The sequence below is a fragment of the Cydia amplana genome, chromosome 1, assembly GCF_948474715.1.
Source record: "Cydia amplana chromosome 1, ilCydAmpl1.1, whole genome shotgun sequence".
Taxonomy (NCBI): domain Eukaryota; kingdom Metazoa; phylum Arthropoda; class Insecta; order Lepidoptera; family Tortricidae; genus Cydia; species Cydia amplana.
This window is the reverse complement of record NC_086069.1, coordinates 27971445-27988066: the sequence shown is the minus strand read 5'-3', so window position 1 is coordinate 27988066 and position 16622 is coordinate 27971445. Positions and strand designations below refer to the sequence as shown.

The 16622-nt window shown below is 33.0% G+C and overlaps 1 protein-coding gene across 1 annotated transcript in view; it reads right to left on the bottom strand.

Annotated features, from left to right (window-relative positions):
* The window catches only part of LOC134652159 (ATP-binding cassette subfamily G member 4), a 43345-nt gene extending 34798 nt beyond the window's left edge, over positions 1-8547 (bottom strand). Inside the window, exon 1 of the mRNA XM_063507324.1 lies at positions 8254-8547. Coding sequence (XP_063363394.1) covers positions 8254-8485 — 232 coding nt within the window. The 5' untranslated portion in view covers positions 8486-8547. The remainder of the gene's footprint in view (positions 1-8253) is intronic.
* Between the last annotated feature and the right edge of the window lie 8075 nt (positions 8548-16622).

Genomic DNA, 16622 nt, shown 5'->3' with positions numbered 1-16622 from the left:
CCTACTTGTACCTATTTACAAGCTTTTACATAGAGGTGCTAGGACTTACTTAAGGGAGACATATAAAATTAAATCATTTATTTCAGGCATAATATAAGCCTTGCCGTGTGGTGGCCGGCTTTAGAATAGCGCCAATCCTCACATGGGATAAGGGTGTCGTACGAGGCGACTAAGTCCACAAACGAAGCAAAAAGCTGTTTCGTCACAGGGGAGATGGACCTCTTAGCATTGGCTTGCAATCCATCTAGGAGAAGGATACTCCAAAATTAAATCCCGGTATGGAGTTACCGTAAGGCGCGAGTAGGGTCCAACCTGAAATAAGCGGCAGATTCCTGCAGCCGACCTGCCTCCACACGTATTGGCTCGCCTTTCCTGTGGGTTAAGACAGTGAAGCCGAGAGGGTAATGTAGGTGCTGGGCATCCCTGCGTTTCCTTAATTCCGTCCCAGGCGGTGTTAAGTCTGGAGAGGTCATTGTCTCCCTGATTTGCACCATAAATCGTCTGCAATAGACGCAAATGCCAATATAAGCCATATATGTGTTAGTAACTTTACATATACCTTTAAAAAAGCTATTAAAACGGATTACATCGCGTACATTAAATTTATACTAAGTATACTACATCCCAACGTTTCGAACCCTTTTCAGCGTTCGTGGTCAACACGACATACGATACGAGCTATCGATAAGGTTAGTCGTATTACTAACCTTATCGGTAGCTCCTTAATAAGGTTAAGGGCGCTTGGACCCCACGGGAACGCCAAAACGTTATATTCGGCGCCGAGACCCCTATGACATTTCAGAATGCCGTTTTAAAATGAGAGCGTAACTTGGATTGTATACGGCGTTACCGCGTTACTATTAAAGTCTCAGAATGTTATCATTGTGTTGTCAGATAAACACCACCTTTGTTTGGCCATTTCCTAATGACTAATGAGTTTCCTCGTCGTATAACTGCATAATATCGGCTTGAGCAGGCAACTCACGTTCGCTACACGTTTTGCGTATTTGATCTGACACGTGTGTGGCTGAATTCGCAAGCCGACTAGATTTTTTCTGGTGTCGATAGGCTTAGGTACCTATAGTATTTTTAACCGACTTAAATTTCATGAAGATTCTGTACCCGGTTGAGGATTTTTTTAGGGTTCCGTACCGTACCCAAAGGGAAATCGAAGATAGCACTAATTGGCTTAAGAGCCCATCAACGTGCACACTAGCGCCACTGCTAAACAAAAACGGCCGTTTTAACTTTGGACGCATAGATTGACGAATCCAGCAATATAGAAACTAGTTTGATGTATTCAAAAGGTACTATAATACACTTCGATCAACACGGAAGGGATGCGGCATTCGCACTATTTCCCCTCTGCCTAGGTACAAGATCAACTGATCTAGCGCGGGTAATAAAACTAGTTGCGCTCGGATTTTTAACTAGACCGAGTCCAGATGCGCGAGTGAACACAGCAGCAGAAAAAATGCCTAATTGCTCGGTTTTTTGTTGTAAAAAGAGGTCGGGGACATCAAATTCACAAAAAGAAGGTGTTACATTTCACACGTAATATATTTTTTACATGTCATACGTTTAATTATATTTAAACACAATTATTATATTTTAGTCTCATGTAATTGCTGGATTTATCGATTTTTCTCGCCCAGTACAAATTGCGGATCGGTCGAGCAACAAATCCGACTTCTCATCTCTTGACGAAAATGTGTTAGTGTGCGTGTTGTGACACTTGTGACTCGTCCGTACACAAAAACAGATCGAGGTGTGCAAGATTTGTCTGTGTAGGGTGTCATTTTCTATGTATTTGTGTCGTCATTACAGATTGGATTTTGTATGCAAGTGTGTGAGAAGTGCGACTGTGTGCACGTTCCCCCCCGCGAAAAATGGCAGAATTATTTGAATGTCAAGATATCGCTTGGGCCTATCCCTTCCGACCTGTCGATGTCGGAAGCCCGTGTTGATCGAAGATAATACAAGATACAGTACGTAGCGGCCCACTTTTTTAAAATATCTTTCGTTAAATTTAAATAATCACGATTATTTAGCAGTGGTGCTAGTGAGCACGTTGATGGGCTCTTAAAATAAATACCTATATACGTCTTAAGGAAGAATAATATGAAGGTAATATAAGGAGTTAATATGAAATATATTGACATTATTGACCGGTAGGTACCATACCTAAAAGAATGGCGGTGTTATAAAACGCTCAGTTATTAGGTTAACACAATGTTTTCTGTTTATTCTAGATAACCTCACAAACAGTTCAATGTCCAAGAATCACTAGTATTTATAACTATTATGTGAGTGTAATCAACTACGTTGTTGAATCATAAAACAAATAAACGTGGTACTTTAATTCACTGATATGTATATAATATACTTAACAAAGAATCAGAGACAAAGAAAGGTTGCTATAGTAGATACGGCGCATCGAAATGTGTTGTCCACTGATGATTATTAAATAGTATTTTATGCAATCGTGATATAATGGAGAGCTTTTCAGTCGAGTACCGCGTTTAGGGCGTTTAGGCCACAAAGCTTGCTGAGTAGCCTAAGTAACGTACGAGATTGAAAAGCTTGATTATATCACTATTGTATACTATATTTATTCTATGAATCAATAAAATAATACTTTTTCTATCTACTTTACACCCTAAATAATAATTAAAAATTAGGTAAGTATCCCAGTAGATACTTTAGAACAAAAGACATCAACGAGCTTCTATTTCCCAAAAAAAAGGTCTTGGTTTGTCTTCTTGACCGCGGCAAGACGTGATTGGTCAAATTCATTATAGTTCACTAAAGCATTTCTGTAATAAAGTCATTATAGTTGAGACTTTCAACTAACAAACATCCAAACTAACATATATATATTCATGAAAAATCCTTTTTTTTATAAAATTGCGAGCCTAAAATCTACATTTATTTGGTATACACACCCCTACGAGTAAATAAAAATGTAAAGTCAGCTCTTAATAAATATATATATTCCTTTTATATTAGGAGCACCAAAGCAGAGAACAATTGTGACAAATACACCATAATTGGGTAAAATTGGCGGCATCCTATTGAAGGGGGAAAAATATAGATTGCCTCCCACTAGCTCCTACATTATGGAACGTATCGTTGTCGAGCGCACCCCAAGGGCGTAGCTAAGATGACAATCGTATAAGGTACCGATAAAGATTACATTACATTACTTACTTAAGCTTGAAATCATGTTTTCTAAAACGAAACGTCACTTGGCTAGGCCTTCATGTTCCCTAATTGATACGTGACTAAAAGTCGGCACAATGCTAGAAAGATTATGTGTATATAAAGCGTTGTATTTGACAACCAACACTATAGTTTTTTACAATAAAGTTCTTATCGTAATATCGATGAAGAACTGCGATATAAGGCGTAAAAATCAGGCATCGATAAGGCTGGCATAAAATGCAATAAGTTTTATTTGCCTGAAAACAATATAAATACTCCGGCAGTACATCAATACTACAAGTACTACAACTATTACCTATATTCAACAGGAGACAATGTTTATGCCAGGCATTATTATATTGGTCTTTACCTGAAACTTCTCAAAATTTCTGTATGTTTTTTTTGAACGCGCGTTAACTTACTTAGCCGTAACGTAAGTACAAAATCTGCTGATGAGTGATTTGTGCGAGTCGTTGTATAAATAAAAAAAAATTTTTGGGGATAATCTTACATAGGTAGGTACACAGATTGACCTAGCCCCAAACTAAGCAAAGCTTGTATTATATGCACTAAGCGGCGATATTCATACACAAATACATAAAAAAAAACATCCATAACTCAAAAAATATTCGTGATAAACACACAAAATAAATGTTCATAAAGGGATTCGAACCCGGGACCTCCAGCTTCGTAGGCAGGGTGGTCACTACCGACTAGGCTAGGCGGTCGTTTTACAAAATGCGAGGTCTTGTGGGAGTTATCTAGGTATCTATGTTAAAACATATGCAATAAACATAACGAATATCGAAGTATCCTTGAGTTACGTGAAAATTGTGAAATTAATTTGTCATTAATCCGAAGATAAAATAAAAAATTATCAACTCTCTTACTAATGAATAGTAATGAAGTAATACTTCTTTATGTCTATCTAATCAAATAATCAAATTCACCTCGAAATATTTATTACGAGATAAGCTATATCCGTAAGGCATGAAACGAATTTATATACATATTTACATTTGTTTAGCACAAATACGGAATGGGTAAGAAATAAAATAACTTCATCAAATATTTTTCGATTTTCGTTTCGTTGCTTATTTTTATTTTGGGTACAAATAATCGGAAGACATAACTTTGCATTTTTTAGATTGGTACGTGTATCATCAAAATTAATTAGCCGATTTCGATGAATAGAAAATCAGTCAACTCGATTTTGTAACGGGTTACATAGAATACACATTTATATGGCTACCAAAACCCTGCAAAATAATATGGTACCATACAAAATTATATTTTTCTGAATATTTAGTGAAAGTTGTAGCATGAAATTATCTTAATGGTTGCCTTTCCACAGAGGAGGAGATGAGTGGAGATTGTAGATATATGTTTTGCTATATCTCCCACATGCTAAATAATTTAAATATTAATAAATTTCAATGCGAGTCAGTCAAGTGTTATCAAGACAAAACCGCATTGCGCTGAGTGCACACCATATTATAATATGCATGGATCTGGTTACATAGCGTATTTTGCTGATTAACCATATCACTACATAGTATACTCATACTCATACTCATATTTTATTAATAATATAAATTACAGGTCAGGCTTACATGACTAATCTACATTGTAGGTAGATAAATACACAACTTTCATATTCAAACATTTGAGAAACATAATTAAATTAAATTTACAAGTCAATTATTGCAACATTATTTACTGGCATTATTATAAAACAGTCGCTTCCCGCTGTCTGTCCCTATGTATGCTTAGATCTTTAAAACTACGCAACGGATTTTGATGCGGTTTTTTTAATAGATAGAGTGATTCAAGAGGAAGGTTTATGTATAATTTGTTAACCCGTGCAAAGCCGGGGCGGGTCGCTAGTGCTAAATAATTTAAATGATAATAAAGTTCAATGCGGGTCAGTCAAGTGTATGAAGACATAACCACATTGTACTGAGTGCACACATATTATATGCATGGATCTGGTTACCTAGCGTATTTGGCTGATTAACCTTATATTTTATAAAACTAAGCAGATAATTTATATTTATGTGTATCCATGTAGGTATCTAATAAAATAAATTTCTCGCATTTTAACACCTTTCGTTCTTTTCCCCCTAGTGTAAATTTCATTCGATAGCGCACTGAAAAAAAATATGATCTATATGAGCACAAATTAAAATGATTTCATTAAGATTAACTGCTTTTATCATATCAACAAATGTACGTACGTACTCGTACGTACGTAACGTACAAACAGTAAACTTTACTGCTTGGTTCGATAGGCTCATATGGAACTGTTTAATTAAACCATTAAACGTGAATGCAATTTCAATTGCAATTTCAAAAGTTTCTCAGTGCGTGACGTCATGACGAACAGTACAGTAATACGACATAATACATATGTTACAGAACGAAGGCCGCAAAAATATCTGACGCGATCTTATTTGTAGAGCCATAAGAGCGTGTCACATATTTTTGCGGCCTTCGAAGAGTAACATATTATTGCAGGTGACTGTACGCGTTTGCGTTAAGTCACATTTTGTATGGGCTTTTGAATTTCCAAAACGTTCCGATTGGCGCGCTGTTCAAAATCCCATACAAAAATAAACATAGCGGCCATAGCGCATACGCGAAAGCTCGCTCGTCACGCTATCGAATGAAATTTACACTTGGGGTTCTGATACCTAAATTTTTCCGGACATACGAAAGCATTTTTTGCCCAGGGTGAACCGGACACCTTCGCTAACACTCGGTCAATAAAAACTTATTAAATCGTGTCTAGCTCGTTACATTACCTACACTATTAAGCACTTAAGTAATTAATGTCATTAAGTCATTATTTACTACTGCTCTACTAATAATTGTTCAAATTAATTGAAGATAAGAGGATAGGTAGGTATTTAACGTTTACATTTCAAGAAGTTTTGTTTTTTCGTTTATTTTTAGGTATTTTATTTTACACGGTTTTTCATTCACTACTTAGTGTATTTGTAAATATTTGTTACTTACAATTTCGAGCATTGAAATCGGCCGATTTTTTATTGAAATCTCTACCTTAAAGTTACCAGTATTGATTGCGGGTGTAATTTCATAATACATAGTTTAACTTTAGTTCAACTTTAAGGAGTCGTTATCAAAATATATAGTTTTATTTTAAGTACAGGTATTCTATACCTATATATTTTTGGCGACGTCGAATCTAACTTTTTAATACATAGAAAATACTCATTCATATTTATTATCGTACTTGATATCATTAGTTCCTGGGCACTAGTTATCTAGGTCCGGTTGTAATATCTAACATGCTAGACGACCTTAAAAGCGACCTTTGGTTCTGATTAACGAGCTATCTCGGTATTAATTAAGATATTTGCGTCATCTTGAGGAAATAGCAATAATTAGAGGATATTTGACCTATTGAGGAGTTGATTTCACACTTTGTCCTATAATATTTTTCACATAGCTTGGGCTCGGTGACAGCTCATCTCCATACAATTTTTCGTACTTTTAATTTTTCTTGCACCTATTACTGCTTGATCTCTGTTTGGCCCGAGGGTTAACTGGTAGAGAATGCCTTCAGGTATTAAGTTCGCCTTTTGTACATTTTTTACTGTGCAAAAAAGTTTAAATAAATAAATAAATAATTTTTTTACCTTAAAACCAATGATATTACCATAGAAAAATAGGTTGTAGAGTCTGTGCGGAAAGAGAAGAGTTGTGGAATGTATGGGGCTCAATACATTCCACGACTCTTCTCTTTCCGAACAGACTACCCACATATAAGTAGTTTTGTAATACATAATTGCTAATTAGTAATTAACTCTCGTACTTGAACAGAAATAGGTTGAAGTACTTAAATTAGAAAACACATTTTGTTTTAAGTACGAATTAGTAATTACCTAAGCACCATTAGCACGTGCACATTTCTCGCTGGTCCAGCCGCGACTAAAGGCAACTTGTCCAACTTGTCACAAGGCAAGCGCTTCAATTTTGGAACGCCTATAACCTATCTTGAGTTATAAATCATTGCTTAAAACGCAAATTTGTATTTAGGTAGAACAGCTGTCACCGTATCCATTTAGAGTTTATGCGGAAAGCGAAGGGTCGTAGCATACCTATACCTAATAATAATCAATATGTTCTATGACCCTTCTCTTTCCGCACAGACTCTCCCCAAGCTACTCGTATCGTATGTGGGAAATACTGTAGAAAAGAGACGTTTTGACTTAAAATAAAGAGAGTAGATATTAGTTTAGTCAAATCGGGTTTAAAAATAATATATTATTTTAAATTATCGACGACTTGTCGATGCTTTTTTTAAGTATACTTAGTTGCATGCTCTATCATATAGCTGTGTAAGTAGGTATGTCGTATTCCTTTTAATTGTCACCCTTTTAACAGTCACCCTCACCCTTTTTCAATTATTAGGAATTAGTTATACGTTTTTGGTTTATGAAATGTCACTTTTGACACTGACAGATCCGATCCATGTCTATCCTATAATTAAAATTAGAATACGCCTGATAGATATAGGTTTGGTAGATCACTGTTTTTCAAGTCAGGCAACGTTGGGCATGGTAGTCAATGTTCACGAAGTTTACGGTACCACAGAATAAATAATAGTACTAAGTACAGAAGACTCACTCTCTAACAAAACGCGTCTGTTACGATCAGCACAGATATGGCCGCTAGGTGGCGACAGCGCCACGCGCGGCTTATGGCTTTCCCCAAAATTGGGGCCGAACGGATGTACTTTTAGCTACCTGTAGCAAAGCGACGAAATCGCGGAGTGAGACACGCCCGACGGTATTAAGTATTGGTCAATGTTTTTCAATTTTAAAATACCTATGTACTTGATGTCCTCGCCCCGTGTTCAAAAGTATTTTAATATTCAAAATCTTCTTAAGTTACTTTAAACTTTAAAGTAACTTCGCTGTGGTTTTATAAAATATCACGTTTTTTCATATACTTATAGGTAATAAAAACTACAAGGGCCGTGTGCTTTTTTGCAACCATCGTGGTAAAAATTTAAATAAATACCTTTATTAATTCCAAGTTTGACTGTACACGTTATGTTACTGAAGTGCATATCCACAGCTTCCCGCTCAGGAACCCTTGACAGCCCTTGTGGGGCAGCCTGGGGCATGACAGGAGCGGCAGGAGCAACCATGGCAGGAGCTGCCGTGGCAGAAGCTGCAGGAGCTGGCAGCACCACACCATCAGAACTGAACGCGACACTCTTGTCGACAATCTCTGCTCCGGCGAGCATCATTTTCGTTTCGAAATTCGCGCTTGCGTTACGCGTGCGCGCTGGCGAATGTCGCGCGGGCGAATGCGCGAGCGACCATCGACCATCTGTCAACAGCTGTTGTTTTAACTTCGCCAACCTTCTTATTGCTAACCAGAATAGCGTCAGGCACTAACTGAGTGCAATGGGAGGTCTAAATATACTGGTTTGGTGAGTGATTGTTGTGCGAATGTGTTAGCACCCTTTGTCCACAAGATAATCTACTTTTGTCCTTCTCGCGGTAATTTGTAAGTGGCAATGTTTACGAACATTTGAACAATAGGCTTTATTGGGTGAATGTTTACGATGAGACAAAAGGACAGTGACCGGCAATAAGTGGAACTGCATTTATTGGTGCTACTTAAAAATGCGTTGGAGTGCAACTAAATATTAGGTTACTTATTCTAAAAACAATCGAAAAGTGTGGTCACGATGGAAGGGAAATTTTAATATAATAATGCTGTAATTGGCTTTGTATTGTTACCTAAATCTGTATAATGTTTATGTAACTGTTGGTACTCCTTAAAAATAAAAATAAATAAATAAATAAATATTTATTACATGCCCGTCTATCTGTCCGTGTGTCACGTTAGGACTTATAATTAAGTCTAACCTCGAGTTCATTTCAACTTTTTATAATACCCGAGTCTTTTGTAGAGACTTGAGTCATTTTCAGAGAACTCTCGTTTAAAAAAAACAATGCATACGTACCTCCACCATACAATAACGCTTATTATCTTTACTGCTACTAGACAAAACCTACAAAATTGTTGACGGAGTCTTTATTCGGACGCTCGAGTCCTTTTGAGTTGCGCTTAAAAAATACTCAATAAAGGACTCAACTCGGAACTTAAAATTTAAAATACTCGGGTTTTTGCTAAAACCACGCTAACAGAGTTTTGTAAAAACGAGTCGGTTCCTTTAAATGTTGACTCAAAATACTCGAATTCCGATTCCTACCATCACTAATGTTTTCAACTACGGTAAAAATCTTAAAAAACCGGCCAAGTGCGAGTCGGACTCGCGCACGGAGGGTTCCGCACCATCAACAAAAAATAGAGCAAAACAAGCAAAACTAAACAAGCAAAAAAACGGTCACCCATTCAAGTACTGACCCCGCCCGACGTTGCTTAACTTCGGTCAAAAATCACGTTTGTTGTATGGGAGCCCCACTTAAATCTTTATTTTATTCTGTTTTTAGTATTTGTTGTTATAGCGGCAACAGAAATACATCATCTGTGAAAATTTCAACTGTCTAGCTATCACGGTTCGTGAGATACAGCCTGGTGACAGACGGACGGACGGACGGACGGACAGCGGAGTCTTAGTAATAGGGTCCCGTTTTTACCCTTTGGGTACGGAACCCTAAAAAACCGGCCAAGTGCGAGTCGGACTCGCGCACGGAGGGTTCCGCACCATCAACAAAAAACCGGCCAAGTGCGAGTCCGACTCGCGCACGGAGGGTTCCGCACCATCAAAAAAAAATAGAGCGAAACAAGCAAAAAAAAACAATCAAAAAAACGGTCACCCATCCAAGTACTGACCCCGCCCGACGTTGCTTAACTTCGGTCAAAAATCACGTTTGTTGTATGGGAGCCCCACTTAAATCTTTATTTTACTCTGTTTTTAGTATTTGTTGTTATAGCGGCAACAGAAATACATCATCTGTGAAAATTTCAACTATCTAGCTATCACGGTTCGTGAGATACAGCCTGGTGACAGACGGACGGACGGACGGACGGACGGACGGACGGACAGCGGAGTCTTAGTAATAGGGTCCCTTTGGGTACGGAACCCTAAAAATAGAGCAAAACAAGCAAAAAAACGGTCACCCATCCAAGCACTGACCCCGCCCGACGTTGCTTAACTTTGGTCAAAAATCACGTTTGTTGTATGGGAGCCCCACTTACATCTTTATTTTATTCTGTTTTTAGTATTTGTTGTTATAGCGGCAACAGAAATACATCATCTGTGAAAATTTCAACTGTCTAGCTATCACGGTTCGTGAGATACAGCCTGGTGACAGACGGACGGACGGACGGACGGACGTACAGCAGAGTCTTAGTAATAGGGTCCTGTTTTTACCCTTTGGGTACGGAATCCTAAAAACAAGTCGCCTTGTTTGAGCATAACTGACGCTGTGTGGTGTTTTTTTGGGTTGTTTTTAAATGACTTACAGCAATTTTAGCCGCCGGAATTTGTTTTAAGATCCAACCCAAGCAGATATTTAAACATATTAAAAAGTTCAAAAATCAAAATAATTTTGAGAAAATATGTTTTCAATCAAAATCATGCCAGCGGCTAGGAAAGTCGGATTTTACTTTTAATAGTTATAAATGCCAGTAGGTGACATATTTACGTAGGTATTTATAAAATAAAACTACCTATAACCGAAAAATAGGTTGTAGAGTCTGTGCGGAAAGAGAAGAGTTGTGGAATGTATGGGGCTCAATACATTCCACGCAAGGACCGGAAAACCCCTCTTTACGCTTAATCCTATCCATTCGGTAACCCAATCAATTCGGTTACCGTATCATTCGGTAACCCTATCATACTGTTACCTGATTGTAACGGTAAGCTTATTGAAACGGTAACCTTAACCTTTAACCGAGTTAATCTCAAAACCCCATCGCGTTAGGGTTTTTGTTAGGGGTTTTTAACCGGTTTTTATTCAGTTATGGTAACCTTTATTATCGGTTGCTTATTGGTTTGCTACATTCGTATTTAGTGATGTGCCGTCAGTCAAATACCTACTAAAAGAAAAAGTTAATTTATTAATAGAACTAATAGTTTATTTTGTTATTTTTGTATTTTTTTTTAATTTTGCATATTTTAATGTTTTTGTTTATTTTAATGTTTTTGTTTATTTTACTTATTTTGTCTATTTTTTTATTTTGTTTATTTTACTTATTTCATTTATTTTATTTGTCATTAATTTTGTTAATTTTATTTATATAATTTATTTTGATTATTTTGATTATTTTATTTATTTTGTTTATTTTACTTATTTTGTCTATTTTTTTATTTTGTTTATTTTACTTATTTCATTTATTTTATTTGTCATTAATTTTGTTAATTTTATTTATATAATTTATTTTGATTATTTTAATTATTTTATTTATTTTGTTTATTTTTTTTAATTTTTTATTTTATGTATTTGATTTACTTTATTTACTTTATTTACTTTATTTACTTTATTTACTTTATTTACTTTATTTACTTTATTTACTTTATTTACTTTATTTACTTTATTTACTTTATTTACTTTATTTACTTTATTTACTGTATTTACTTTATTTACTTTATTTACTTTATTTACTTTATTTACTTTATTTACTTTATTTACTTTATTTACTTTATTTACTTTATTTACTTTATGTACTTTATTTACTTTATTTACTTTATTTACCTTATTTACTTTATTTACTTTATTTACTTTATTTACTTTATTTACTTTATTTACTTTATATACCTTATTTACCTTATTTACCTTATTTACTTTATTTACTTTATTTACTTTATTTACTTTATTTACTTTATTTACTTTATTTACTTTATTTACTTTATTTACTTTATTTACTTTATTTACTTTATTTACTTTATTTACTTTATTTACTTTATTTACTTTATTTACTTTATTTACTTTATTTACTTTATTTACTTTATTTATTTTATTTATTTTATTTATTTTATTTATTTTATTTATTTATTTATTTTATTTATTTTATTTATTTTATTTATTTTATTTATTTTATTTATTTTATTTATTTTATTTATTTTATTTATTTTATTTATTTTATTTATTTTATTTATTTTATTTATTTTATTTATTTTATTTATTTTATTTATTTTATTTATTTTATTTATTTTATTTATTTTATTTATTTTATTTATTTTATTTATTTTATTTATTTTATTTATTTTATTTATTTTATTTATTTTATTTATTTTATTTATTTTATTTATTTTATTTATTTTATTTATTTTATTTATTTTATTTATTTTATTTATTTTATTTATTTTATTTATTTTATTTATTTTATTTATTTTATTTATTTTATTTATTTTATTTATTTTATTTATTTTATTTATTTTATTTATTTTATTTATTTTATTTATTTTATTTATTTTATTTATTTTATTTATTTTATTTATTTTATTTATTTTATTTATTTTATTTATTTTATTTATTTTATTTATTTTATTTATTTTATTTATTTTATTTATTTTGTTTATTTTGTTTATTTTGTTTATTTTGTTTATTTTGTTTATTTTGTTTATTTTGTTTATTTTGTTTATTTTGTTTATTTTGTTTATTTTGTTTATTTTGTTTATTTTGTTTATTTTGTTTATTTTGTTTATTTTATTTATTTTGTTTATTTTGTTTATTTTATTTATTTCGTTTATTTTATTTATTTTGTTTATTTTTTTTATTTTATTTATTTTGTTTATTTTATTTATTTTGATTATTTTTTTTATTTTGTTTATTTTATTTATTTTATTTATTTTGTTTATTTTATTTATGTTATTTATTTTATTAGGATAAAGTTCATTTATTTAACTTAAAAGGTAATAATAAAAAAACATTACAACTAACTATGAAATCTATAAATTAAAAATTTAAAACCTTAACTAAAATTAAAATAAACCTACTTAAAAATTAAACTAATACTTATAATATTATATAAAAACTAAAATGCAATACTAATAAAATAGATGTCAATAATATAATTTATTTGTTTTTTTTTATTTATTTCATTTATTTTATCTATTTTATTTGTTTTATTTATTTTAGAAACTTACAAAATTAAAAGTAGTAGTATGTAACTACAAAAGTTAAATTAATTCAGAATAACATTCTAATTGAATAAAACGTTATTTAGTATAATCCTACATCTGGAATAAATATTCCGTTTTGTCTTTTTCATTTAAAATAAAAGTGTCATGATTTATTCACTTTCTATTTATTCTAAAATAACGAGTGCAAGAATTATTCTTATTCAAATCGATTGGAATAAGAATGAAATTTCTGTTTTTATTCTTATTCTTATTCAAGTTATTTTTTGCCCAACTCTGCTCTAGATTACTCTCGTGTTGTTGAAGGTGACTATTGAACAAAATCTGCAAAATATCTTTCATGTATGAAGTCAATTATTTGCACTTCCTAGTACCTAATAACATGAAGATAATAAATATACCTACACGGGCGAAGCAACATGCGTATTTAAATCGAAACGCTGCGCTCCGCTGGCACGCGCTACAACGCAAGTGCACCGAATGTTTAAAGGTCGTGGTATTTTCTATTGTATTAGGATATTTAGGATTAAGCAGAATGCGGTGAGAGTCATAGTGACAACAATAAAGCCTTATTATTGTACTACACTACAGTATTGTTATCAGTACTCTGCCGTGTCATGACTAATTGATGTAATTGTAGATACATGAGTTAGTGGTAACAAGGTTAAATGGCATTTATTTGGTCATATTATACGTCATATTATATGTAGTACAATGTATATAGATAGTAAAATGAATTTCACCCCTCTTTTCAATGGTCGGATTGATTTGAATTTTTTGAAGCCTTCGAAACGGTGATGATAATTTTATAATGAAGCTACATAGAAAGTAAACTGCGAAATTATAATTATGATGGTTCAATGTATATTTCTTTGCGTATTAAGTATGTATTTTGTTTATTATTCCTACCAGCCTTGAGGTCTTACGTATGCTATCTCTTTCACACCTACGGAAAGTGAATGAGATAGTAAATTACTGCAGGTAAGAAAAGAGTCCTACGCTTATCACTATAATTAAATAGATTTGCAGAAAGTTGCAGGCGTGTTTGCACTTGAGACCGTCATTTATTACTCATTGGCAATAACAATAGGATTAAGTCGTGGCGTGGTGAATTCTTTGTCAGCATTTGCTAAACACGTGCGGCAAGCGTTGTGTCAAATATACCTGTTAATTTCCGTCTAAATAATAAATGCAAATTTTAAATATCAGAAGAGCTTTTAAAAACACCATAAGTCTTGGTAGTAACTCGGATACTGAAACCACATACTATAGTTCGTTTTTTTTTAGCATTAGAAATAAGGTAATAGTACATTATTGCAGAGGCCGGGAAAGGGCAATTCGTGGATGAGTTTCGATTCGTTCGAAGAAGACGAATCCACGAATTGCTATTCCTGCCGAGGCATATATAGTGCTTTTCTCCAAACATGCGAGGAAATAAGGTAAAATAATAATTATTTAAGCAGCAAGCATCACTCAAATCGAACCTTCACATCAAAAATGTCAAAAACAATTTCCCTCTAAAATATTTTTTTTTTAAGTTAAGGGCACAAACTTATTCTGCCATTCAGTACCATTCAATATAATTGTGCAATATAGTTGGTCAAACCAATTTGTCAGTCAGTAAGAACCAGGAAAACTATACCCATCCTTTTCTTTTGGGTGCTAGTACTAGTGTAAGACAAAGATAGTATGATTCTCTCTGTCTCTGTTTATGTACACGGATGAGATCCTTAAAAAAATATAAAAATAATCTTTGATTTTATTAAGCAGTATTTGCACGATCATACACGAGCACAACGGTCTTGTAAGAACGAGACAAGTAAGGTCGTTTATCTTACTATCTCACTCTATCCTATAGTTTGAAATGATAGCTGATCGGGTCGTGTAGACGCGGCTCGCGGCTACAATAATTGGCTGTTTGCGTTTTTTATTTTTAAAAAGTAAAAAACACTACAGTAATAAGTCATTACTGTAGTGTTTTTTTCATTCCCGTCCGCTAGAACAGGACAGCGATAGTTTGATTTTTTTAAATTAGAGTTTGACAATAACGTAGAACTTCCCGTACTATTTTTGCTACAATAAGGTGAACATTTCCGAGCATATTGGAGAAAACAATCTTGATGTCTCTTTTAATTGAAAAGCACATTTTAAAAATAAGTTACGGTAAATATGTAACAATTATGAATCTAATACGATCTTTTATAGTCTTCTGCTTTCATAAGTAATAGTTATGGTTTTTAAAAAGTGTTTTTCAATTAAAAGACATGTCAAAATCGCTTACCTTCTTTCAAGTTCTTTCTAATGCTAAAAAAAACGAATTATAAACATAATTCGAAAACAGAAAAAAATCATGAGTATTTTCCCCATTTGTTCCTGCCCAACGTGATCGCCGCGATACATGAGGCGGGGACATATGGGAATGATTTAACTGAAGCGCCTATTCCCATCTGTGCCCGGCGGGGAGAAATAGGAATACACCATATCAAGCCATTCCTTATCCTACCTTTAAAAACATCTTTTTTAGGGTTCCGTACCCAAAGGGTATAAACGGGACCCTATTACTAAGACTCCTCTATCCGTCTGTCTGTTACCAGGCTGTATCTCATGAACCGTGATAGCTAGGCAGTTGAAATTTTCACAAATAATTAATTTCTGTTGCTGCTATTACAACAAATACTAAAAACAGCATATAATAAATATCTAAGTGGGGCTCCCATACAACAAACGTGATTTATTTGCTGGTTTTTGCGTAATGGTGCGGAACCCTTCCTGCGCGAGTCAGACTCGCACTTGGCCGGTTTTTTATTTTTTACATTAATTTAGGCACAGTGAGCCATTGAAGAGTTTCGCTATCCACCATCCGTTCAGAGCAGCTGAATTGTACCTGATGATTTAGTTATCACATTAAAATAACTACGGGTATCGTCCAATACCAAGACTATGCGGCAGTAAATTAAATTTGTAAGATTTTATTGCATAAAATCAGGTATAAATTAGTCAAAAAACATAATAGTTTCTTGTCTAATTTACTTCTATCTATACGTAACGCCTATACGGCACCCATACTACATGTTTAATCCAGGAATATTATTTAGAATATAAAATCATGATTATATTTATTTGATTAAGAATGAGATGATTCTTATTCAATTTTTTCACATACGAATTATTTCCGATCAAAATTATTTGAATAATTTTGACGGGAATAAAATCAACATGATTTTATTCTTAGGAATTCTTATTTAAATAATGATTTTATTCTTGAATGCCCAACACTGCTTACTAAGTATGTATGTAATGTATGTATCTATTTAATTTAATCAAA